We start from the raw sequence: 24,485 nt of genomic DNA, 5'->3' as shown, positions 1-24,485 counted from the left end.
CCCCATGATGCTGAAAGAGCCTATTCCTTTCTTTGAATTTTTACCCTGGCTTCTGGTAGGTCCTCACCCTATTTCACGAGGGAATGAGATGCTGTGCCTGGGAATCCTTTGCAAATAGTAAAGCACTGATAAAAATATAAGGAGTTGGTGACATCCCTGTCTATGTATGTAGGTCTATGTGTTATATGCGGTTATGATTATTGGGAAAAGTTAATGCACATGTTTCTGTCTTTGTTTACAATCTGCTGTTTGTATTTTGGTTTGTCTCAGGCTGAAGAAAAGAAAGTCTCGGAGAAAACTCTTCAGACTCCACTTTTGCCTTCCCCTGTGGCGGATCATGTGAAGTGTAACATTCTGAAAGCCCAGTTGGAAAATGCTTCCCGAGTGAACATCCAGGTGTGCAGAATGCATACATTCCTTTGATTTCATGTTATAGGATTTCCTCGATGGCACAGAGAAGAAAGAGGCACCGTAGGACTGAGATGCTGTGTCAGTCAGGGTCCAGTCAGGAGATGGGAACCGGGTATGTGAACCATACCTGATATGTGAACCAAGATTTTCATATAAAAGAATTAGGTACATAAAAGGGTAAAAAGAGAACTTGAAGGCAGCAGTTTTCAAATGTTATTGTGCATAGGTCACCTGGAAAACTGGGCCCTGTGCCTGGAGATTTGGTAAATTGGGGTGGGGGCTCATGAATATTCCTCTTCTCTCCTCTCCCCTCCTCTCCTCTCCTCTTCTCTCCCCTCCCTTACCCTCCCCTCCCCTCTCCTTCCTTTTTTCCTTCTTTCTTTCTTTCTCTCTCTCTCTTTCTTTCTTTCTTTCTTTCTTTCTTTTTTCTTTCTTTCTTTCTTTTTTCCTTTTTTTTTTTTCCTGTCTCACTCTGTTGTGAAGGCTGGGCTGCAGTGGTGGGATCATGGCTCACTGCGGCCTCAACTTCACAGGCTCAATCAATCCTCCTGCTTCAGCCTCCCGAGTAGCTGGGACTACAGGCATGCACCACCACACCTAGCTAATTTTTGTACTGTTTGTAGAGACAGGGTTTTACCATGTTGGCCAGGCTGGTCTCGAACTCCTGGACTTAAGCAATCCTCCCACCTCAGCCTCCTAAAGTGCTGGGATTACAGGCGTGAGCCGCTGTGCCAGCCTGAATATGCATTTCTAACAAGGCCACGGGACCACATTTTGGGTAACACTACTCTAAGGTGCCAGAGATAGTAACTGCAGGCAGCACTTTCCATCCCTACAGCTGAGGGAACAGAGATGCTGTCAACACTAAAATTTAGATATTTGAAGGAGAAACCCTGTGGAAACTAAACTCAGACTTCTAAGCAAGGGTCACTGTGCCTGGCGCTGGCATTTCTGAGCTCTTAAGACATGATCTGTGGGGCCTGGACTCAGACTGAGGAGGGGACATCAGCTGGCTGGTGCTGATATGTCTGAGGTGGACACCATGCAGCTGGATCTGCCGGTGTTGGAAAACTGCAAATTGTATTCAGCTGTGACTACAGGAGGAACTGCTGCTGCCCACATGAAGCAGCAAGGCTGGGGTGACTCGCAGCAGCAGGAAGCAGACAGCAGACAGGAAGGAGCACATTCCTTCCACGAGCACCCCATGTGGACAGAACCTATCATGGAGTCAACTGGCAAAGCAGACCTGAGGTTTGCAGGCCCTTGGGCCAGCTCCATAAAATAGATGTTTGGCAGGTGGACTTGGAGTTAAAAGTTGCTAGTTTAACAGCTGCCATAAATTCTCCCATCTGAACTCATAACAGGTGTCCCGGGTGGACCATGACTCTTTCCCTGTGACCCTAAATGCAGCCTCAGAATCATTTTCTGCATCGTGGGTATTCCAAGGAGGTACCACCTGTTGATCAGATTTGGCACTCAGGCAGAAGCCCACTTGCCATCCTTGTCCTGGAAATATTATAAAAAACTGCAGTCCATGATTTCATTAGAAAAATATATAACTATCTTCTTCAGCCTGGGCACAGTGGCTCACGCCTGTGGTCCCAGCACATTGGAAGGCCAAGGCGGGTGGATCACTTGAGGCCAGGAGTTTGAGAGTAGTCTAGCCAACATGGCAAAGCCCTGTCTTTACTAAAAATACAAAACTTAGCCAGGTGTGGTGCTGCATGCCTATAATCCCACCACTTGGGAGGCTGAGGCAGGAGAATTGCTTGAACCCTGGAGATGGAGGCTACAGTGAGCAGAGATTGCTTCACTGCACTGTAGCCTGGGTAACACAGCAAGACTCCATCTCACAAAAAATAAACAAATAAATTAATTAATTAAATAAAAAATAAGAAATAAATGTTAAAAGTTATCTTCTTCATTCCTTATAAACCTAATGTATATGCTTATATTGCCAAGGATAAAGTAAATACTCAGTAATCTCTTCTATTATTATCTCCATTTATATATGTAGCAATCTGAATAATTTAGGTCCTTCCAGAACATACCATGAAAGTCAAGAGAAAGCTTACAAAATGTCTTTTATTTGGGGGTTGTGATATAAACAGGAGGCAGTAAGATGTAGAACACAAGTTTCAAAGTCAGATAGTCTGACTTTGAACCTTGATCTATGATTGATCAGGAACGTCACCTTAAGCTTGTTTGTCAACCTCTCTGGGCCTTAATTCTCTCATGTGAAAATGGAGATAATAACATCTATCAGGTTATTGGGACGATTACATGAGATGATCTGTGCCGAGTACCTGGTGCGACGCCTTGCTCTCCCACTGCCGAGATATTGACAGCAATGGTCACAGTTGTGGAGTGATGAAATTGCTGGGGGCACTGATTGCTTACAGATAACAGTGGTTGCCCTTTTTAGAGGATGGTCGGGTTTATTTCCCATCACAAACTCAGGAATATCAAGGTTATAGTCACAAATTCTTTATTTTCAGTCTACCTTCATTGATTTCGGGTATGCCATTTTTATACTATCACAGAACAAACAAAACTGACACGTATTTTGCAATTTACAAAGCTGGAATTATCTACATTAGAAAGTTGTAACGTATTCCCAATAACCCTATGCTGCAGGTATTATCTGTGGAGGACCCATATTTCTGCTCCATTGGAGAAGTGCAGTATATCGAAAATATTCCATTTTGTAAAGTATAGGGAAGAGATGAGAAATAGGTAAGAACACATTTCCTAGCCAAAAAGACATAGTGGAAGGGCATGAAAACAGGAAAAAAGCGGGGGAGTGTGAAGTCAGTAATTTGACAGCAGTGTTTCCCAAGATGTTGTAAGGAACACAAGTCCCACGGGATGCTCCGTGATAATTCTGGAAATGCTGCACGCGAAATCCCATGGGACAGTCCCAGCGCACATCAGCTTCTTATAGGCTCTGAGAAGTCCTGCAGGAAAGAAGCGTGTTTTACTTTCTTTCACACCTAACTGGCCATAGGACACTTTGTAAAGTAGCTCCTACTGTTATCTGTAGAACTGAAATTCACAGGAACACAGAAGAGTGCTTTGGGAATTCATGGTTTAGAGGGTTTTGAGGGGTTGTGATGGAGGGAGAGGAGATTGATGCACAGCCAAGTATACTGCTAGGGGTTTAAGTGTTAATCCCCTGTTGGCATCAGTGCACAGTGAGAGTATAAGGAAAGGAAGCAGAAGTCAAACAGACCAATGGTACTATCTGTTGCTAACTCTTAAAAAAGGCTTTGGGGCCAGGTGCAGTGGCTCACTCCTGTAGTCCCAGCACTTTGGGAGGCTGAGGCAGGCAGATCACGAGGTCAGGAGATTGAGACCATCCTGGCTAAAACAGTGAAACCCTGTCTCTACTAAAAATACAAAAAATTAGCTGGGCATGGTGGCGGGCACCTGTAGTCCTAGCTACTCAGGAGGCTGAGGCAGGAGAATGGTGTGAACCCAGGAGGCTGTGCTTGCAGTGAGCCGAGATCTCGCCACTGCACTCCAGCCTGGGTGACAGAGTGAGACTCCGTCTAAAAAAAAAAAAAAAAAGGCTTTGGCTGGGTATGGTGGCTCATGCCTGTAATTCCAGCATTTTGGGAGGCCAAGGTGGGCAGATCACTTGAGCCCAGAAGTTCAAGACCAGCCTAGGCAACATGGCGAAACCTTGTCTCTGCAAAAAAATATGGAAAAAATTAGCTGTGCATTGTGGTGTGAGCCCATAGTCACAGCTACTCTGGAGGTTGAGGCAGGAGGATTGACTGAGCCCAGGAGGTCAAGGCTGCAGTGAGCTGTGATCGTGCTGCTGCACTCTAGCCTGGGCAAGAGAACACACCCTGTCCCAAGAAATAAAAAATCAAAAACAAAAATTAAAAAGGCTGTGATTAGGATGTAAGACTGGATCTATATGTGAGCAATCTTGACAGGATAATAATGCCATGTCCTCCAAGCCACTAGGCTTGAAATCTTTGCTCAACATGTATTTAGAACAGAGGCTGAACTCTGTATGTTGTGATGGGCGTGAGGGCTGCAGGCCTCTGCATGTTCCATTGACCACTCGCATGTGGTCAGCTGGCCTGGCTGGCTGAGTGGGTGTCTCTTCTTCCCCCACCATTCTTTGTGGGACTCATCAGAGGGAGGAGGACAAGGTTTCTCTCAAAATCATATGACGTGATTCCTGCCAAGCTGTTATGGTTGTTATGCTGATGTGAAAGGACAGATTCCAAATTCCTTTGTAAACTGTAAGTGCTATGTGAACATAGAGCTGATTATTATTCCTGACCTAAACTGTGAGGTGAGGGATTAAACTGCGGGTTTGGCTTTTCCCACACTATCCCTTTCTAATTCAAGCATGAGTTGGCACGTAGCAGGTGTTCAATAAAAGCATGAATGCAAGAATTGATTGCATCTGAATGATTGTCTTAATCCCATTACTCAAGAAAACATTTTTTGTTAACATATATAAACACCAGAGCAAGATTCTCTATTGATTGAATACTTGGTGAACTACCTCTTTGGTCCACTTGCCAATTTCTGTAATCTTTTGAATGTAAGAGACTTGAAAACATTTTTTGCATGCCAACATATTCAGTTTTGACTAACCTGAATACTTTCTTTAACAGGGTGGAAAAGAGGAATCAATGTTTGTAAATATCAATAAGAAATCCAGTCTTCAGGACGCTAATGTAAGGTCTGTTGCTCCTTGTCTGAATGGGGAAATGATATTCTCTATATCATCAACATTATCCTTGAAATATTGCTCATGAGGGCATTAGCTGATAAAATCAGAGGACAAATAAAACCGAGAATACGAGCCCAAAGAGATGGAAAAAAGACTGGCTTAACCAACTTTCTGCAAGCCTCAAAAATGCTGCTTGTTCTCAGTTTTAATATCTCTGCCTGCTGCGTTAACAAAGAAATCAATCACTTGAGGTTGTCACTCAAGCATGTGAACTTCACCTTGCCATCCCCTCGCTTAAAGTCCTTTAAAGGCTCCGTTTATGCTCAGAATGGAATCCCAACTCTTTAACAGAGTGCAGGAGGCCCTTCACGACCTGGCTTCTGCTCGCAACTCCAGGTTGGCCTTGGCCCAGCTTCCCTTAGCCCATTGATGTGCCCTGCCTGCTGAGCTTCTTGCCAGTGCTGGGGCCACATATGTTCCTTTAAAATATTTATTTATTTATTTATTTATTTATTTTTAAGATAGAGTCTCCCTCTGTTGCCCAGGCTGGAATGCAGTGATGCGATCTCGGCTCACTGCAACCTCTGCCTCCCAGGTTCAAGCGATTCTTGTGCCTCAGCCTCCTAAGTAACTGGGATTACAAGTACGCACCACTGTTCCCAGCGAATTTTTGTAATTGTAGTAGAGACAGGGCTTCACTATGTTGGCCAGGCTGGTCTTGAACTCCGGACTTAAGTGATCCACCCACCTCGGCCTCCCAAAGTGCTGAGATTACAGGTGTGAGCCACCGCACCTAGCCTATTTTTTATTTGTATAAATGTATGGGGCACAAGTGTAACTTGGATCTGTGCATAGATTGCACAGTAGTGAAGTCTGAGCTTTTAGAATATCCATCACTCAAATAACGTACATTGTACCCATTAAGTAATTTCTCATCATCCACCCTCCTCCCATCCCCTACACATGTTCTTTAAAGCTTCCAGGCCACCTCCACCCCAAACCCAGAGGAAGCCCTTCCTCCCCTGATCTCACAGAGAACAGGAACTCTTTCCTTCTTGGCATGGTGGCGGTGGCCTCATTGCCACCCGGTGGTTTACTAACACCAGCAGGGTCTCCTTAGGGTAGTTTCCCAAAATGGGTCCAAGGACCACTGCATCAGAGTCTCTTCTTAAAAACACAGACTCCTGGGTACTACTCCAGACCTTTTGGATCCTTTGTGTGAATGTGTGTGGTGGGGGTTTGGTGGGTGCCAGTAGAGACAAGAATCATCATGTTAACAGGCACCTAGGTGATCTAGAACCACTGCACTGGGGAATTATTATACTTGATGCCAAAAATAAAAGCTAACATTTCTCTGTATCACCTTATGATTCCCAATCTGTGTTCTTGGTATAAATTTGTCTTACTCCTGAGATACATACACAGCTGCCTCCAGAGCTTTTCAAAAACTTAATTCATCTCTTCCTACCCCACCCCACTAACCTTCACCTGGTTTCCATTGTTAGTCAATGGTATTATTACCTACCCCTCACCCAGGCCTGCAAACTGGAAGTCCTTGCTTTTCTCCTACCTTATTCCCTCATCTAATTGGTCACCAAGTCCTGGCAATTTGACTTTCATTTTACCTTCCACATCCATCCTCTTCTCTTGACTATACCTTGAGCCCTCATTGTCTTCCGGGCTTACTGCTGCCAACAATCCTCTAAAATGCTTCTGTCCTCCCTTTCACCACAGTCCTCTTCATTGTTCTAAGGACCTTTCTAAAATGCAAATCTGACTATGCCACTCCTTTGCTTAACACCTTTAGAGAGTTGAGGTCCATTGCCTTCAGTGTAGACTCCTCAGCCTGAGGCCCCGTATGACCTGGCCTCGACTTTTCCTCCAGTCAAAACCCTCTGCTCTTCCACTGAGACCTCATCAGACAGTAGTTCTAGTGCCCTGAGTTCAGCCAGGTCTCCACTCTGCCTCTCATCTTTGTGGTCTTCGCTCCAACTGGAAAGAGGAAATTCCTCCGCATAGCTTTCCCTGATGCTGACTGTTCCACCCAAGCAAATTCATGTGTTCCCCCAATAGACTGTACATTCTTCCAGGGACCATGTTCCCTTTACTCTGGAGTCGCAGCTTGAGGAAACCATGAGTGTAGGATGAATTGACTCAAATCCTCTGTTTTCTCATTCATGTGTTTATTCAACATACTTTTTTTTTTTTTTTTGAGACAGGGTCTCACTCTGTCACCCAGGCTGCAGTGGAGTAGCATAATCATGGCTCATTGCAGCCTCGACCTCCTGGGCTCGACTGATCCTCCCACCTCAGCCTCCTGAGTAGCTGGGACTACAGGCACGGTCCACCATACCTGGCTAATTTTGTACTTTTTGTAGAAATGGGTATTATCATGTTGCCCAGGCTGGTCTCAAACTCCTGACCACAAGTGATCTGCCTGCCTCAGCCTCCTAAAGTGCTGGGATTACAGGTGTGAGCCACTGCGCCCAGCCTCAACATGCATTTATTAGGCCCTGGCCACGTACTTATCGCCATAGTGAGCACTGACCCAGAAGTGTCAGTTGACTTGCCAGGGGCCCCTTTCAAGGACCTCAACTTGTTTTGATGCCTTGTTGGTCCTAGGAGGTAATGCACTGATTTTTTAAAAAACGAAATTAGTCATGACCACTACAAAAATACATTAAACATTTTCCTTAAAATTACTATTTTGAGTAGGGTCCATTGGTTACCTGAAATAAATTCTTGAATAAAGATAAAAGTGAAACTTAATTTTTAGCGTTTTCACACATACACAGAATTAAAATGTGTTACAGCAAGTCCTAAAGGTCTTCTGATTATGCATTTTTCACAAAAGTATAGTATGGTTCTTTATCTTTTTTTTTTTTTTTTTAAAAAAGCAAATAGTCTGTGCTATGTTTAAAATAGAATAGCTACCAGATTACTTGGAATTAAAAACAGGTTATCCATAGTTTTCTCTTCATTTTACTGGCAAAACCTGGTTATGAGCCAAATCCTCAATCTGGTTCACCCCTCATATTGGGGGGCAGGGATGACTATTTTGGGGCAGAGAAATTTTATTTGGTACCTCAATTATGTTTAGTTCCCCCACTTGCTATATTTTCCCTATGATTTTTTTCTTACTGTTTGGATTTTCTATGGTTTTAAAAAATAATTATAATTATTAACTAAGTAGAGTAGAATTCAAGAAGGCAAAAAAAATTGATTTCTTGATTATCAATGTTATTAAGGTGTACATTAACTGAGAAAGCAGTCCCTATGCCTAAAACAAGACCATAAACCTTTTTTTGATGGTATTGTTCTGTTTTTTCGGTGTGTCTCTAGAAGTCCTATTCCTATTCGTGTGGAAACTGCCCAGCCAGCTGCGGAAAAGCCGGAAATCAAGCCTCCCCGAGTGAGGAAGTTAACAAGACAGTATAGTTTGTGAGTTCTGTACTGCAACTTTTTCAATTAAAACAACTACGATGACTAAATGTTTAGGTACAAATGCTTCTTAGCCCCTCTGACTAGTCCCAGGGAGCAGCCCCCAAATTCCATTTATTTCCAATTTAGGCAATAATGAGACTAGCCCTTTCTCCCTGAAAACCTGACATAGTTGGCATAAGGATTCATTGTTGACTACTGTGTAATAAATTACTCCCAAACTTAGTGTCTTAAAACAATCCACCTTTATCATCTCACAGTTCCTGTGGAGAGGGGGTCGGGGCATGGCTTAGCTGGGTCTTCTGTATCAGGGGCTCTTACAAGGCTGCATTCAAGGTGTCAGGGCTGCGGTCTCATCTGCAGGCTCATTCTTACGGTTGCTGACAGGGATCAGGTCCTCAAGGATTGTTGGACAGAGGTTGCCCTCAGCCTGTAGTCACATAGGTCTCTCCAGCTTTCTCCATTAGAGAAAGCACACAAGAAGAGCCAGAGAGAGTGCCAGCAAGGCAAAGGCACAGTCTTTTGTAACCTATGCACAGAACTGACATCCCATCACTTTTTTCTTTTTTTTTTTGAGACAGAGTCTTGCTCTGTCACCCAGGCTGGAGTACAGTGGTGTGATGCTGGCTCACTGCAATCCGCCTCCCAGGTTCAAGCAATTCTCCTGCCTCCGCCTCCCAAGTAGTTGGGATTACAGGTGTGAGCCACCACGCCTGGCTGATTTTTGTATTTTTAGTAGAGACGGGGTTTCACCATGTTGGCCAGGCTGGTCTAGAACTCCTGACTTCAAGTAATCTGCCTGCCTCAACCTCCCGAAGTGCAGGTGTGAGCCACTGTGCTCAGCCCCCATCACTTTTGCCATATTCTGTTCATTAGAAGCAAATCCCAGTGTCTAGCCCACACTCAAGGGGAGGGATTACACAGGGGCATGAATAGTAGGTTGGGGATCATTGCAAGCTACTTAGTAGCTGCTTTCCGCAGCATATCCATGAAAAGGCAGCCCCGTCTGTCAACAGAGCCAAAGCTGATCACTGAGCTTTGACACCTGTAGGAGGCGCCATTTCCCAAAGTGTCCCAGAATCACCAGAGTCCATGTGCACCTGACTGTTCTAGGCATCGTTGGGGAATAGTAAAGTGACTTTGACAATTCCCATCCAAAGAGTCACAATTTACTGGAGGGAAAGACAAGAGTCACAAATAATTATAATCCAAAGCAGAAAGATAACTTCTGTAGTCAGGGTGGTGAGTACTAGTAATAATTGTAGTAATTATCACAATGGTAGTTCACATTTCTTTTCCCTTTTTTCTTTTCTTTCTTTTTTATTTTTTATTTTTTATTTTTAGACAGAGTCTTGCTCTGTCACTCTGTCACCCAGGCTGGAGTGCAGCAGCACAATCTTGGCTCACTGCAACCTTCACCTCCAGAGCTCAAGCAATTCTCCTGCCTCAGCCTCCCAAGTATCTGGGATTACAGGCACCTGCCACCACACCCAGCTAATTTTTTTGTATTTTTTAGTAGAGACGGGGGTTTCACCATGTTGGCCAGGCTGGTTTCAAACTCCTGACCTCAAGTGATCCACCCGCCTCGGTCTCCCAAAGTGCTAGGATTACAGGCGTGAGCCACCGCGCCCAGCTTGTAGTTCCCATTTCTTGACCTTAGCTATGGCGTGGGTACTGTGCCTAGATGTGTCATTGGTCAGAGAGTAACTGCAGGGGGATCTGTGGACAAATGGAAAGCATGGGGACTTTGGAGTTGGAAAGGCTTCTGTCAGGCCCCTGGCTAGTTTACAGCTGTAAGCTCTTGGAAAAATGACTCTGTGATCCTCTCTTCCTTACTCTGTAAAATGGGTGAGATAATACCTGCCTCTGAGGAGTTTTGTGGGGTTTAACATGAGAGAATGTGGGTAAAGCCCTAATGCCCTGGCCATAGGATGAGGTCCCCTTTCTTTCTTCTCTGGGACCTGGAAGCTTCTGAGGAAAGATGGCGTTTAGGGGGTACCCAGAGTGCAAAATGTAGGACAGAAAATGGGATTCTGGATGCAATTCTCTAACAGCTGTCTCAGGTCTGCCATTCGTACATGTGAAAAGGAAAAGACACATGTATGGGAGATATGAAGGGAGACATATCCCACCTCATTATCCTTCATAGAAACTTCTGGTCAGCTGCATTTCCCAGGAAAGCCAAAATGAGTAAAGTTCAAATAATTAACAGTCCTAATGATCCCTGGCGGACAATTAAGCCATGACAATTTGCTTCCCTCAAGGATAAAGCTGGCAGAACTTGCCATGCCTTTTACATTTTGAAACTCAAAATGTTATTATCACTCATTTGAGAGATATAATCATGTTTGAAACAATGACTGTCTGATACATAACCTGGAAGGAAAGAAAATTTCACTAAGTCACCAAACTCATTCTTTTGTTTTTTTTTGTTTTTTTAGTTTTGATACAGAGTCTCACTCTGTTGCCCAGGCTGGAGTGCAGTGGCACAATCTCAGCTCACTGCAACCTCCGCCTCCTGGGTTCAAGAGATTCTCCGGCCTCAGCCTCCCAAGTAGCTGGGACTACAAGCGCATGCCACCGTGCCCAGCTAATCAAACTGGCTCTTTTAAGGACACTCTTTTTCAAACCTTGAACTTTACATGTGTATTTCTTAAGCTGTCCCAAAGTATTCTGCTTGGAAAATCAAAGAATGGCAGCATTTCCCTCATTGGTAGAAAATAGCAACATGCGTGGATGAAATTTTACCCGTGTTATTGTCCCATAAAGAGTTATCAAATCCTTGACACTGGTTACCACTCATTTACCCATCTTTATTTAATATATTTTTAAAATTTTTTTGAGGTGGAGTCTGACTCTGTCACCCAGGCTGGAGTGCAATGGCGCAGTCTCAACTCACTGCAACCTCCGCCCCCTAGGTTCACGTGATTCTCCTGCCTCAGCCTCCCGAGTAGCTGGGATTACAGGTGTCCACCACCACGCCCGGCTAATTTTTGTATTTTTAGTAGAGACAGGGTTTCACCACGTTGGCCAGGTTGGTCTCGAACTCCTGACCTCAGGTGATCCGCCCGCTTCAGCCTCCCAAAGTGCTGGAATTACAGGTGTGAGCCACCATGTCCAGCCTTTGCCCATCTCTTTAACTCTTTGATATGGATAAAGTTGGCACATGATCAAGGAATATAAATGGGAAAACTCAGATTTCTGATTTTCTGGAAAACATTTTTTGCATCATCATTTTTGAGATACAGATTAGTGTGCGCACATCGCCCTTTTGGCTGTTGTAATATTTCCAGTTCCTAGGCTAGAATAAGGTGTAGTCGGATTTTAGGTGGCTCCATCAAAAGCATTGTAACATTCAGGTGCTGTGAACAAGTCTTCAAACCACTGCTTTTAAAGGTACAAACAAAAATCTCAGCCACAATATTTCCTGGAAATATGACAAGGAGGGAAAATGTGGCCACTGCATGCAGTGAGAAGGGAGAAGTAGAGGGCCTCTACAGTGAGTTGAGTTTGAGGCAGGCGAAAAGATTTTTTTTTTTTTTTTTTTTTTCCGGAGACAAGGCCTCACTCTGTTGCCCAAGCTGGAGTGCATTGGTTGATCACAGCCCACTGCAGCCTCAGGTGATTCAGCTCAGGTGATCCTCCCACCTCAGCCCAACTGGTGGGTGCCACCACCACCTCAGCCCAACTGGTGGGTGTCTGGCTAATTTTTGTATTTTTTGTAGAGACAAGACCAGACCATGTTTCCCAGGCTGGTCTCAGACTCCTGTGCTCAAGCAATTGGCTGCCTTGACCCCCAGAGTGCTGGGATTACAGACACGAGCCACTGTGCCCAGCCAAAAGTGTCATTTGTATGCATACCAGCTAGTATGTTTACAAAATGATGAGCTATTTTATTTTTTTCCAGAAATATAACTTCACTGTTTATTTAAACATAGCGTAAAAGTCTAAAAAAAATTCAATAGTGCTCACTTTGGCAGCACATATACTAAAATTGGACCCATACAGAGATTAGCATAGCCCCGGTGCGCAAGGTGGACGTGCAAATTTGTGAAGCATTTCATATTTTAAATTTTTCAATTAAATAATAAAGTATAAGTTAATTTAAAAAATTAAAGAAAGGGAAAAAAAGTAAATAGGCAAGATAGAAGAGAAAAGTAGCCAGTTTCCCAGAATCCAAAATAATCAGGGTTCATAGTTGATGACTGTTACATTAGACGAGTTTCTATGCTTATATATTGTTAAATTAGAAAGAAACAACTTCAAAGCAAAAACTCATTCTGTATGTAAAATTTTACTTATTAAAGTGTCGTTTTGTGACTTTATCATGAGTTTACCTTAGAAACAGGTAAAACTGAAGACTTGCTGAATTTTAGATATGCTTCTTGGCCATAAGCTCCGAACTAAGACAAAAGATAAAAACCATTACGAATTTGGAGTCTTTTTCAATTTTAGACAGTATCAGTTGACTCTCTTCTGTGAAAAATAAGCTGTTGTTTTTATTTTAAATGACTTTTTTTTTTTTTTTTTTTTTTTTTGAGATGGAGTCTCGCTCTGCCACCCAGGCTGGAGTGCAGTGGTGCGATCTCAGCTCACTGCAAGCTCCGCCTCCCGGGTTCACGCCATTCTCCTGCCTCAGCCTCCCGAGTAGCTGGGACTACAGGCACCCACCACCACACCTGGCTAATTTTTTGTATTTTTAGTAGAGACGGAGTTTCACCATGTTAGCCAGGATGGTCTCGATCTCCTGACCTCATGATCCACCCGCCTTGGCCTCCCAAAGTGCTGGGATTACAGGCGTGAGTCACTGCACCCGGCCTTAAATGACCTTTTATATAAAACTAAATAATAATAACTATGCTCTTGAGGTGATAATTTTTTAAATGAGGTAAAAAGAAATTTTAACCCTGCTCCTCCACTTAACTAGCTATGCGACCTTGAACAAATAATTTCACAATCAGCTGCTAAATATCATCTGATTCTCTGAAAAATGGAGATGGTAATAGACAGGATCGGCGTGAAAATTAAGTGGGTGAATGAACACATAACCCATCTGACCTATGTCATCTATGTGGATCCAAATACTTGGTGTATTATTCATTTTTCCACATATTTATTCAATTCTCACCTTTTCCCCTTTTTAGTAATGAATCCTGAGTCCTTCCCTTGAGGCTTCTCCATACACAGAATAATCTAAAACCTCTCAGGAACCCCTCAGTCAACCCCATCTGCACTGCAGCTGTGTCCCCTGGCCTCGTGTTCCCACATGGCTCCGTGCTGGGCTGAGGCCTTACCAGTGACTCTGCACAGGCTGCATTGGTGCCTGTCTGTCATGGGTCTTGTATCTACATTCTTGAGCTCAGCCATCATTCTAAATTACAACCCCTATGCAAGGGTGGCTCCAGAAGCTGTACACAGCAGATCCTTAGGGACAGTGGCCTGGAGTCCCCTTCACCACCCTTAAAGCAGAGAGTGAAACAGATGTTTGTACACCCATGTTCATGGCAGCATTATTTATAATAGCCAAAAGAGTGGAAACAAGCCAAGTGTCCATCAACAGATGAATGGATAAACAGAATGTGGTATATCCATATAATGGAATTTTTGTATCATAAAAAGAAATGAAATTTTGATATATGCTACAATGTGGATGAACCTTAAAAATATTATGGTGACTGAAATAAGCCAGACATAGAGGAACACAGAGTGTGTGATTCCACTTATATGAGGTTCCTAGAATAGGCAAATTCATTGGGACAGAAAGTGGAATTGATGTTACCAGAGGCTGCAGGGAGGGGCTTGGGGAGTTATCATTCAATATCAATACAGAGTTTCTGTTGTCACTGATGAAAAAGTTTTGGGGACGGATAGTGGCGATGGTTGCACAATATTTTGAATGCATTTAATGCCACTGAATTTTATATTTATAAGCAGTTAAAATGATAAATATCATATTGTGTATATTTTACCACCAAAACAAAACAAAACAACACCCTGGCAAATGACAGAAAATTCAGCCCAAATTTGTTTTGGCAAAAAAGAGTATTGGATCCTGCAAGATGGACATCTGGTGGACATCTGTTTGGGAACCCCCAATCCCCATCCCTGGTCTTCCCACCCCTGCCCATCCTCCGTCCACTCCTCACAGCCTGTTTATTATTGTAATGAGCAGAGCTTCATGTGCTTTTAGTAACCGCAGTGATGAAGACGACCTCCCTCCAGACCTGGCCGAGGCAGTGGGAGTGACCACAGCTACAACCACAAACACCACAACTGCCGCCACACAAGTCTCCGTGCCGCTGCCGTCTCCCAAGGTCCAGAATGTCAGCTCGCCTCACAAGTCAGAAGGCAAAGGCCAGCTGTCCCCCGGGGCCAAGGTAGTGTGGGGTGGAAAGCCCTGGCAAGCAGCCACACTTGCTGGGAGTTCAGTATCAATTTACTGAGGAGCATCTGGTGCACGTATTTCATTTTTGCATAATCAAATTTAAATTTTGCATAATCAGTTGTGTGTACTCATAAAACAACAGCAACAACCAGAACATGTTTTTATATAACTTGACCCCAAAATACAAACCAACCGTTTGCGAGAGAATAAGTGAAATATAAAATCAGGTTCATTGTACTTTAATTGCAATGTAAGAGATTTTTCAGGGCAATTTTCATTTAGAATCTCATCTCTATAATAAGCTATTAGTCCACTGTGAAGATAGAGAGAAATGATTCCCCCCAACCATAGTGAACAGTTTGGAGGAGCAAAAACAGAAGTGTTCCCATCCCTTTCCTTATGTCATATAGCTGGTATTTGTAGTTTGAAGATAGGAAATAGTATTCCATTTGCTGGTTTGAAATTTCAGGAAATTGCCTGAGATGTCAACGGGCTATGACAAAGGCTTTACACAAGATATTTTTATTGGTTTTCTTTGAGAGACCTCTAGCTACAATCACTCTTTGGCAATTAGTCCAAATACAGTTGAACCTATTGCTATCCAAGTGGATACAAGTCAGAGGTTGCAGTGGTCTATGCAACTACATGGAGAAAAGGTGTGTGCATGAGGCAGGTACCCTGAAGGCAAGACCGGAGCTTCAGAGGCTGTTCTCAGCTCTTCCATTCATAAGCCACAGCACTCACTTCCAAAACTTTTATTTCTTCAGGCCTCAGTTTCTTCCTCTTAAAAATGGGAATAAGATCTGCTATCTTGCCCTGGCTGGCATCAGGTCCGGTGGAGGTTAAAGTGCTCATGCAAACTGGATGCCTGAGGCTTTTGCAGCTTCAGGTATCACAATTCCTGGTGACAGCCAAAGAATAAGGGTCCAGGGCCACCTCCTGCATTACCAAGGCCAGTCTTTCACCTGGTCCCTTCCCTAGGTGTCTCTGGAAATATCTCTGCTTAGGTGTTCTGCACAGAAACCTGGCTGGAGCGCTCAGCAAGCGACTGGCCAAGACCGAGGTTCTCTGCTTCTCTATAGATCACCTCTTGGCATCTTAGCCTGGATTATCCTCCACTGTGTGGAGCCCCCTGTACAACTTTGTCTCAGGTGTGGACACAGGCTCCTGTCACATATCCCACACTGTGGTTAAAACCAGGCTGAAAGAAACATTTACAAAACAGAAGGGAGTCGGGGTGGTGTGAAGGGGACGCAAGTGGCATCCTACCAAAGGACACAGGGCTCCCTCTCCTGGCCATCTCTCTCTTTGGGGCCTTGCTTGCACCACATTGATGGGACTTATTTTTTCTGCCTTAAAAGACCTCGAGGCCATCCATGCAGCTAAGACCCCAGAGCAGGAGAACAAAATGTTTTCCAAAAGCAAGCAACATAATACTCCACGTGCCATCACCTGTCATGAAGACCTTTGCTCTTAATGTGCAGATCAGTTTAGCTCCTGGAAGACCCTGGATTTGATCCTCTTAATCTAAGACAAAGTCTTTGCTCTCTCTTTGTATATTCAGAGGACTCTTTCAAGTGTTTTTCCTCCAAAAGACCAGTCAAACAGCACTAAGAGCACTTAAGAAAAGCTGCCTGCAGCTCTGAAAGGGACAGCTCCCCACATCATGTCTACTTCTACCAATGAAAAAATTAGGGTGCAGTCTCAACATTTGGTATACTACTTGGCTAGGGAAATACAAGGGGATTGTCACGCTAATGAGATCAGCGTAGAGGAGAGACTGGGAACCTCTGTCTCTCTTTTCTGGTGAACTTCATCATTGACGCAGTGCTGTCTCTAACCGGGGTGTTTTTGTCTATCTCCCTAGAGCCCCTCTGACCGAGGAGGTGCCTTTACCCTGGAGCCAGGTGATCTTCTGATGGATTTCACAGAAGCCACTCCTCTGGTAAACTTCCTATTTTGCTAAAACCAGAAAAGCCACAGACCATAGAAACATCTTGGCAGTGGGACGGATGGACAGAGGTGGGCATTGCTGTTGAGGAGCCTCTTCCTCTTGTCCTGGAGGCTCAGGGATCAGCTTTCATCCAGGGGTCAGGCACTGTGGGTCCCTCCACCTCTAGAGCCCTTGAGGGAGGAAGGAGTGCTCCCTTTGCTCCGAAGGTAGTTGTGGGAGTCCTGCCCGTGCCTGTCTACTGCACTTCGAGAGTTATAGGGCTCCTCGGTGTTTTGGTCTCGGCTACTTGGCTTCCTGGACTGTGCCCTGCATGCCCACCCGTAGGGAATCTCTTGCTGTTGCTTCTGACGATCCATCTGGTCTGAAGCACTGGCTCAAGGCCACACCCCAGCTTTCCAGGCCCCTCGCACCTCCTGCCATCTTCCATCCTCTGCATACAGGTCTCCCCTTAGGGATGGCATCCCTTATGGGACTCCTGCAGGTGAGAAACCCTTTTCAGGGGACAAGTAAAGGGCCTAGTGGGTCTGAGAATTAGGGTCAGTTTCCAAAAAGAATACATGGTGGCTTTGACAAGAGTGATGAGATTCCTTAGGGATCATTGTGTTGCAGGTCCAGCTTGTAGATTTAATTACTTATACATTTAAATGGTCTTTTCTTTGTTTGAACCAAATAAGCTGAGATTAGAAAGGAAGCAGCATCTGGCAGAGATGCCGTGATCTGAGGGGGTGATGCCTGCCAAATGACTGTCCAGCCTCTGCTTGCACCCCTTCAGGAACAGGAAGCTCATTCTCTCTCCCCAAGACATGCTGCTCACATCTCAGGGTACCTCCAACTTAGCTATGAAATGGGTATAGGCCTGTTTCACTGCCCAGGCATGGGACAGCTGAGGTCCTTGTACTGCACTGAGACACAGCCAACATTTCACAGCTGAAGTGCGCAGTGAATGTGTGTCCTCAGGACAAAGCATCCTTTGAGGCGTGAGTGCATGTACTCAGGCCTTCTCTGGCTTTTTGGCAAGAGCTTCCTCCATTTTGGGCTTTCCTTGGTACCATGGGCCTTGACCTTCCTTTGTTCCAGAATCCTGTTTCCATGAGTGCCAAAGGGTCCTAGAGGGGAAGAGGGGACTCCTGCTTCTCCCTTTGGTCCTCTTCCCTCCATCTCCTTCCCCCAGCATCAGAAATGCAAGCAGCAGCTCTCCCACCTGTTGGTCGGGTGATGGAGAGATCTCTATCTCAGGGGACCGGGCCCACCTCCACAAGTCAGTGTCTTGGATGCTGTGGATGAGGGCTACAGAGGGGCTTCCTTATCCATGGGAGGAAGGAGCCAGAAGTAGAGAGAGGCAAGGGTAACCCCCATGCCTGACTTGTGACCAGGGTTTCCTCAACTAAATGGCCCCAGCCTATCAGCTGGAACAATGCGTTGGGACCATCTCATCCAGTCCTTCACATATAGATGGGAAAACCAAGGCCCAGACAGGGGCAGACACTTGTCCCAAGTCACATAGCAAGTGTGTATCCAAGCCAGTTCTAGAACCTAGACCCTGGGCTGCCATTCCAGTGGCAGATGGCCCAATCCAGGATGTCTCTCTCTCTTTCCCTGTTAGCCAGTCCCCTTCCTCAAAGCGGGTCAGATGCCCTGGTCTCAGCCTGAACTGTGGTGCAGCCCTGGGACAGTCTCCAAGCTGTCAGCCCAGGTTTGGTCCTCAGAGTTGCTGAGTGGAGCATGAGGAGGGGAAGTGCTCAAGTACCTTGGTCTGAGAGACTCAGCCTGGATGAACTATGGTTATTTTGCCACCAGCCCTGTGCCTTTGCCTCTGGCTGCTCTCTCTGGGCCTTCCCGTCAGCATTTCCCACCGAAGAGAAAGCAGCCCTTTACAGGCATGAATGTAAGAACTTCCCGGGTGCTACTCATCACACAGGCAGTGAATTACCCCTCCTTGGTGAATACTTTTTCCATGCAGTCATTTGCCAAGCTTACAGCCTATCTCTAGCCCCCTGTCGCCTACTGGCTGAGATTCCTGAGGCCCCATCACTATCCTGGTCCCTAGCCCCAGTGCTGGACTGACAGGGAACTGGAGATCTTGCCTTCATTCAGCAATGTTCCACCAGGACACTATCAGAACTAACATAACCCTAGCTGGGCATGGTAGTATGTGCCTGTAATCCCAGCTACACAGGAGGCTGAGGCAGGAGAATTGCTTGAATGTGGGAGGCAGAGGTTGCAGTGAGCCAAGGTTGCACCACTGCACTCCAGCCTGGACAACAAAGCGGGAGTCCATCTAAAAAAAAAAAAAGCCAGGCATGGTGGTATTATTCCTGTAACCTCAGCACTTCAAGATGCCAAGGCGTGTGGATCACCTGAGGTCAGGAATTCAAGACCAGCCTGGCCAACATGGTGAAACCCCATCTCTACTAATAATATGAAAACTAGCCAGGCGTGGTGGCACACATCTGTAATCCCAGCTACTTGGGAGGCTGAGGCAGGAGAATCACTTGACCCCAGGAGGCAGAGGTTGCAGTGAGCCGAGATCACACCATTGCACTCCAGCCTGGGAGACAAGAGCGAAACTCCATCTCCAAAAACAAATTAAAAAAAAAAAAAGAACTAGCATAAGCCTTATCGCTTTTTATCACTCTTGATACTTGTGGCTGGTCTCTGTGTAGAGTGGTTTTCAAAGAAGCACAGTCCAAAGGGCCCAGAGTAATAAAAAGGTTCAATCTGGAACAGGCATCTTTCAAAAAGTCATTAAAGAATATTAAATTAACACCTCCTATAACACATCTTGATCTCTTTCTGCCTTTTCTTCTATTCTCTTACATTCCTGCTTGACTCCAGGGACTTTCATTCTCAAACTCTCCGCAAAGAAACACTCTTTCCAACTTCGTTTTTGTAGCTTTTCCCCCCTCCTTTTCCCAAACCTTTTCTGCTGTAATCCCCAGCTCTTTTATTAGGTAGCTCAATTTAGCAATCTTAAGCCTTAGAACCTTTGCAGCTTCACGTCTTTCCATTTCCGATTCTGCATCAGAGTTCATAATCAGATCTGAGTTTCTGCCTGGGTTGTAAGAGGTAGAGTACGTGGGTGAGAAGGGAAGGAGGCAAGTGAGTCAAGACAGCACCTGCTCTCCAGTTGGTATTTTCTTTAGGGTGTGAATGTGAGCAGGTGCTTGGGGGCATTGGCGTTGATGGAGCGAGGGAAGTTGGGGGAGGGTACATTGATGCATTAGTGATGTGGACCCTAGAATGCAGAGTCCCTACTCCAAGTCTGCCATGCTAGCTTCCCTCCCCAGGTAACACAGACCATCAACACCTATGCTTTCTGTGTTCTTGACTCTTTCTTTCTGGGGCTCGTCCCTCTCTGATCCCCATGCTTCATGAACCACTCACCCAACTGCAAAGCAGAGCCAATTAGCACCCAGATCCCTTCTGGGCCATGACATGTTAGTCAAAAGTTCATGTGTCAGGGAGGACAGGGCCCTGGCCAGAGGAATGCTGTGTAGGGCATAGAAACAGGCCCCGGGTTGGGTGTTAGAAGGGAGTTTCCATCTGCTGCAATAACTTACTTTTATTTTGAACTTAATTTTACCAGCAGCGCTAAAGCTGAATCTCAAATCAAATTAGGGTGCCTCTTCTGTGATTTTAGCTGTGTTCCCTAGGGCACAGGGAGGTGGAGAGAAATCTACTTGGTCTATGATGTCATCTGTTCACTAATACATCTAGGCCTCTGGTTCTTTCGTGGCTGTTTTGGATGGGTGGAGATCACTGTCCTGCCAGGACGTGTGACTCTGTACCTGTTGGACAACATTCTGTTCTGGGGCCATCCTGTCCTGGGGCTTGCCATCTCCTCAGCTCTACCTGAGGGTGTTGGTGGGACTGGTTCTTGCTGCTCTTCAATCCCTGCTTCCCGGCCTCAGTGTAAGGAGAAAGTACTCCTTACACTGTACTCAGTGTACAGTGATTTGCTCAGTACTCACTAATGTCTATTCCTTCTCCCTTTCCCTCTGACTTTTCTCTCCAGCGGTCAAACTAGCCATCTCTTCTCCTATCTGGATGATGAAGAAGCCTTACACATTTTCATCATCATTTATCTATGCCGAGAATCTTTCTGTTTCCCCAAGAGTCAGATTTTGAACTCAAAAGCCAAGCATGTACAGAAGAATGTAGCTGCTTGCCTGCAGAAAAGACCCAAGGAAGAAAGGAAATACCAGGAGAAAAAAATTAAGTGGTATTTCAAAATAGCATTCAATTCCATGTGTTATCTTATTTCCTTCTCACTTACCAACAGTCCAGAGTGTGGGAGCCCCAGGATGTTCTTTTGTTTCAATCCAATCAGATGAATATTTAGAAAGGTCAGAAAGGCTTGTGCGATGGATCAACACTTCTTTACCATGAAAGTCAAATGCTGGGCAAAGCCTTAAGGCGCTCATTATGTTCTTCAGTTGGGACCCTGGTGGCCAGGACACATTTTAGCTTCTAGGCAGTGTGGCCATGTTTCTCAGTCATTTGTGCCAGCTTTTATTTTCTTCAAAAAATACCTATTGCGTGCCTGCTGTCATCAGAGGAGAAAAGACCCAGTGGCCTGGGGTCCCTGATGTAGCTGGTTCTGGTTGGAGCGTGGATACCCTGGGCAGTGGTGGGAACTGTTCCTGAGGGCAGCGGGGAGAAGCGTGGATGCCCTGGGCAGTGGTGGGAACTGTTCCTGAGGGCAGCGGGGAGAAGCGTGGATGCCCTGCGCAGTGGTGGGAACTGTTCCTGAGGGCAGCGGGGAGACTGCTTTCTGCAGGATGTATCCTGAGGTCCACAGAGAACAGCAGGAGGGTTTTAAGTAGTCTGGTAAAAGCTAACTGCAGGTGATTCAGATGAATTCACTTGACTAAAAACTAGATTTAGAAACAGTCAACAAAATGAACCACGGACTTAGACTTTGCAAACGCAATTTCTACATCTCCCAGATTTGAATAGTAAAATAGGTCATCATGAAGACCATTGTGCAATAATAGTTGTAAAAAGCCCTTTGGAAATTGTCCAGGACTGCACAATTGTAAAGAGGACAGAGTTAGATCACTTTGGAGATGGAAAAGAGGCTGGCAATTTTCTTGATCATTTTTCCATGGAACTTACCCAGGGGTTGTATTTTATTCTTCACAGCAGGATGATATCAACTATTTAAGGAAACTCTCTTGAGCTAAAAGATGTGTATATTTGTTCTCTGAAGCAAATGGTCCCTCCCTGAAACCCAAAATAACCCTGTCCGTGGTTCCCTCTCCTAACCTCAAGCATCCTCTGTCCGCCAACCTCATCCTCACCAGTACAGGCTGTTTGACCTCTGCTGGGCGCATGGTGCTATTCAAGGATAAGGTGGAGAACCCTGCATATCCCAAAGGATGTGGCACTTTTTTCACAATGTTTGGTATTTTCCAGCTAAGTAGCAGGGTGTCCCAGTAATTAACGAGATGCCACGACTGGGCCCATGCATCTTGTTATGGGTCAGACAGAGTCAGTTTGTTTTCTGAACACAGATAACAAAGAGCCAAGACATATGAAATCCTAAACTATATGTTACAGCTGGGCACAATGGATCATGCCTGTAATCCCAGTACTGTGGGAGACCGAGGAGGTGGGGGTTCTCTGGAGGCCAGGAGTTTAAGACCAGCCTGGGCAACATAGTGAGATGTTGCCTCTATAAAAAAGAAAAATTAAAATATTAGCCAGGCATGGTGGCAGATGTCTGTAGTCCCAGCTCCTCAGGAGGCTGAGGCAGGAGGATCGCTTGAGCCCAGGATTTTAAGGCTGCCATGAGCTATGATCACACGACTGCACTCCAGCCTGGGTGACAGAGCAAGACCCTGTCTCTTAAAAAAATATGACATGGTGGCTCACACCTGTAATCCCAACACTTTGGGAGGCCGAGGCGAGTGGATCACTTGAGGTCAGGAGTTTGAGACCAGCCTGGCCAACATGGTGAAACCCCATCTCCATTAAAAACACAAAATTAGCTGGGCATGGTGGCGCATGCCTGTAGTCCCAGCTACTTGGGGGGCTGAGGCAGGAGAATCGCTTGAACCCAAGAGGCAAAGGTTGCAGTGAGCTGAGATCATGACACTGCACTCCAACCTGAGTGACAGAGAGAGTCTCAAAAAAAAAAAAAAAAAGAAAGAAAGAAAGAAAAAGAAATTAAACTATATGTTTTTCCCCATGATATATTTCTTTCCTGGTGCCCTCTGTTGATATCCACTCACACAGTGTATGCCCTTGTTCAGCAGAGTGCAGGGGGGCACTGAGCATGGAAGGCAAATGCTTCAAGTGTGTGGCCACTCCTCATTTCCTCCATGGCTCACATCCCTAATTCATCCTGGCTGTCTTTCTGGCTTGGCCTGGACAATGCTTCAGAACCCTCAACCGCATGCCAAGAAACCACTACCTGTCCTATGCAGTTGGTACAGGAGACAGCCTCTACCTACCAGGCCTGGGAATGGGGTCTTGGTGTGTCATCTGCTCAGATGATGGAGAAAACTGATGAAAGACAGAAAGGAGAAAAGAAGGCTGAGAGAGAGGGTGGAGGGTGGGACCAGAAGCCAGTTGGCCAGAGGCTGGAAGTAGGCTGTGGGTGAGGCTGGCTTGAGAACAGTCTGGAGTCGCCAGATCTGTCTTGCACTGTGCTGTCTTTCTCTCCTTTCCCTTCCCCTATCTCCTCTTCCTCCTCCCCCTCTCTTGCCACCTCCTCCTCCCCTTCTCTCCTCTCCTCGTGAGCAGGCAGAGCCCGCCAGCAACCCCCACTGTGCCCACTCTCGCTGTTCTCCTCCACTCTCTCTCCCCATGAAGGAAGAGACCACTGGAGTTTGCATGTACCCTCCAATCAAAACGAGGCTGGTAGGTACCCTGGCAGGGAGAGGGGCCTGGCCAGGAGAGGTGAGGTGGGCAGGAGCCACCAGGCGAGGTGGATGCCTGGGTGGGCGTGCAGAAGCCCCAGATCTCGGGAAGAGCCCGTCGACAGGTGCCCTCACTCCAGATGGATGGAGGATTTGCAGTCCAGCTGGCCCTGGTCAGATTGGAACACGAAGCTGTGGAGCCCCCTTCGCCTCTAGGTCTCAAGAATCAAGAAAAGTTTGTTTTCCTAGAATTTTGATCAGCATAGATGCTTTCCCCAGAGAGAAATATATGCTTTGGTACTCACCAGATGGACCCTTAAGTTGCATTTCTATTGAAAATAAAACTTCATTAAACTTGTCGTCTTCTGCTATTTATCAAGCTAATGATATAATGGGAGTGCTACCTAGCAATGTGAACGAAATTACCTGTCATCCCAATTTAGCATGATTTTTTGTCATTTTTATATATTTCCTTCTGTTCATATCATTCATAATTTTACATAGTTAAATCATAGTAACCATATTCTCTCCTGTTTTTCTCTTTTCACTTAACACTGCTATGTTGTTTCTATCTTGTTCTTGTTGCCACATTATATGACTGTTTGTATTTCATCAAGTGAATGGTCTACCATTTACCTAACACATTCTTTACTGCAGGACGTGTGCTTTGTTCCCAGTTTGTCACTCTTCAGGAGAACACATATAGCTTTTTGCATCAGGAATTTTATT

The 24,485-nt window shown here is 45.4% G+C and overlaps 1 protein-coding gene and 1 non-coding gene across 2 annotated transcripts in view; both read left to right on the top strand.

Annotated features, from left to right (window-relative positions):
• The window catches only part of EPB41L4B (erythrocyte membrane protein band 4.1 like 4B), a 150,394-nt gene that overhangs the window by 112,565 nt on the left and 13,344 nt on the right, over nt 1-24,485 (top strand). Inside the window, 6 exon segments of the mRNA XM_021927289.2 lie at nt 271-396; nt 5,052-5,119; nt 8,453-8,551; nt 14,751-14,928; nt 16,804-16,881; nt 23,641-23,757. Of these exon segments, the coding sequence (XP_021782981.2) occupies nt 271-396; nt 5,052-5,119; nt 8,453-8,551; nt 14,751-14,928; nt 16,804-16,881; nt 23,641-23,757 (666 nt within the window).
• LOC116270223 lies at nt 12,516-12,621 on the top strand. The gene has a single exon (XR_004178137.1). It is a non-coding gene; the product is annotated as a U6 spliceosomal RNA (small nuclear RNA).

This window comes from Papio anubis, chromosome 13 (assembly GCF_008728515.1).
Source record: "Papio anubis isolate 15944 chromosome 13, Panubis1.0, whole genome shotgun sequence".
NCBI lineage: Eukaryota > Metazoa > Chordata > Mammalia > Primates > Cercopithecidae > Papio > Papio anubis.
The sequence above is the reverse complement of the archived record's forward strand: the minus strand, read 5'-3'. Positions and strand labels throughout refer to the sequence as shown.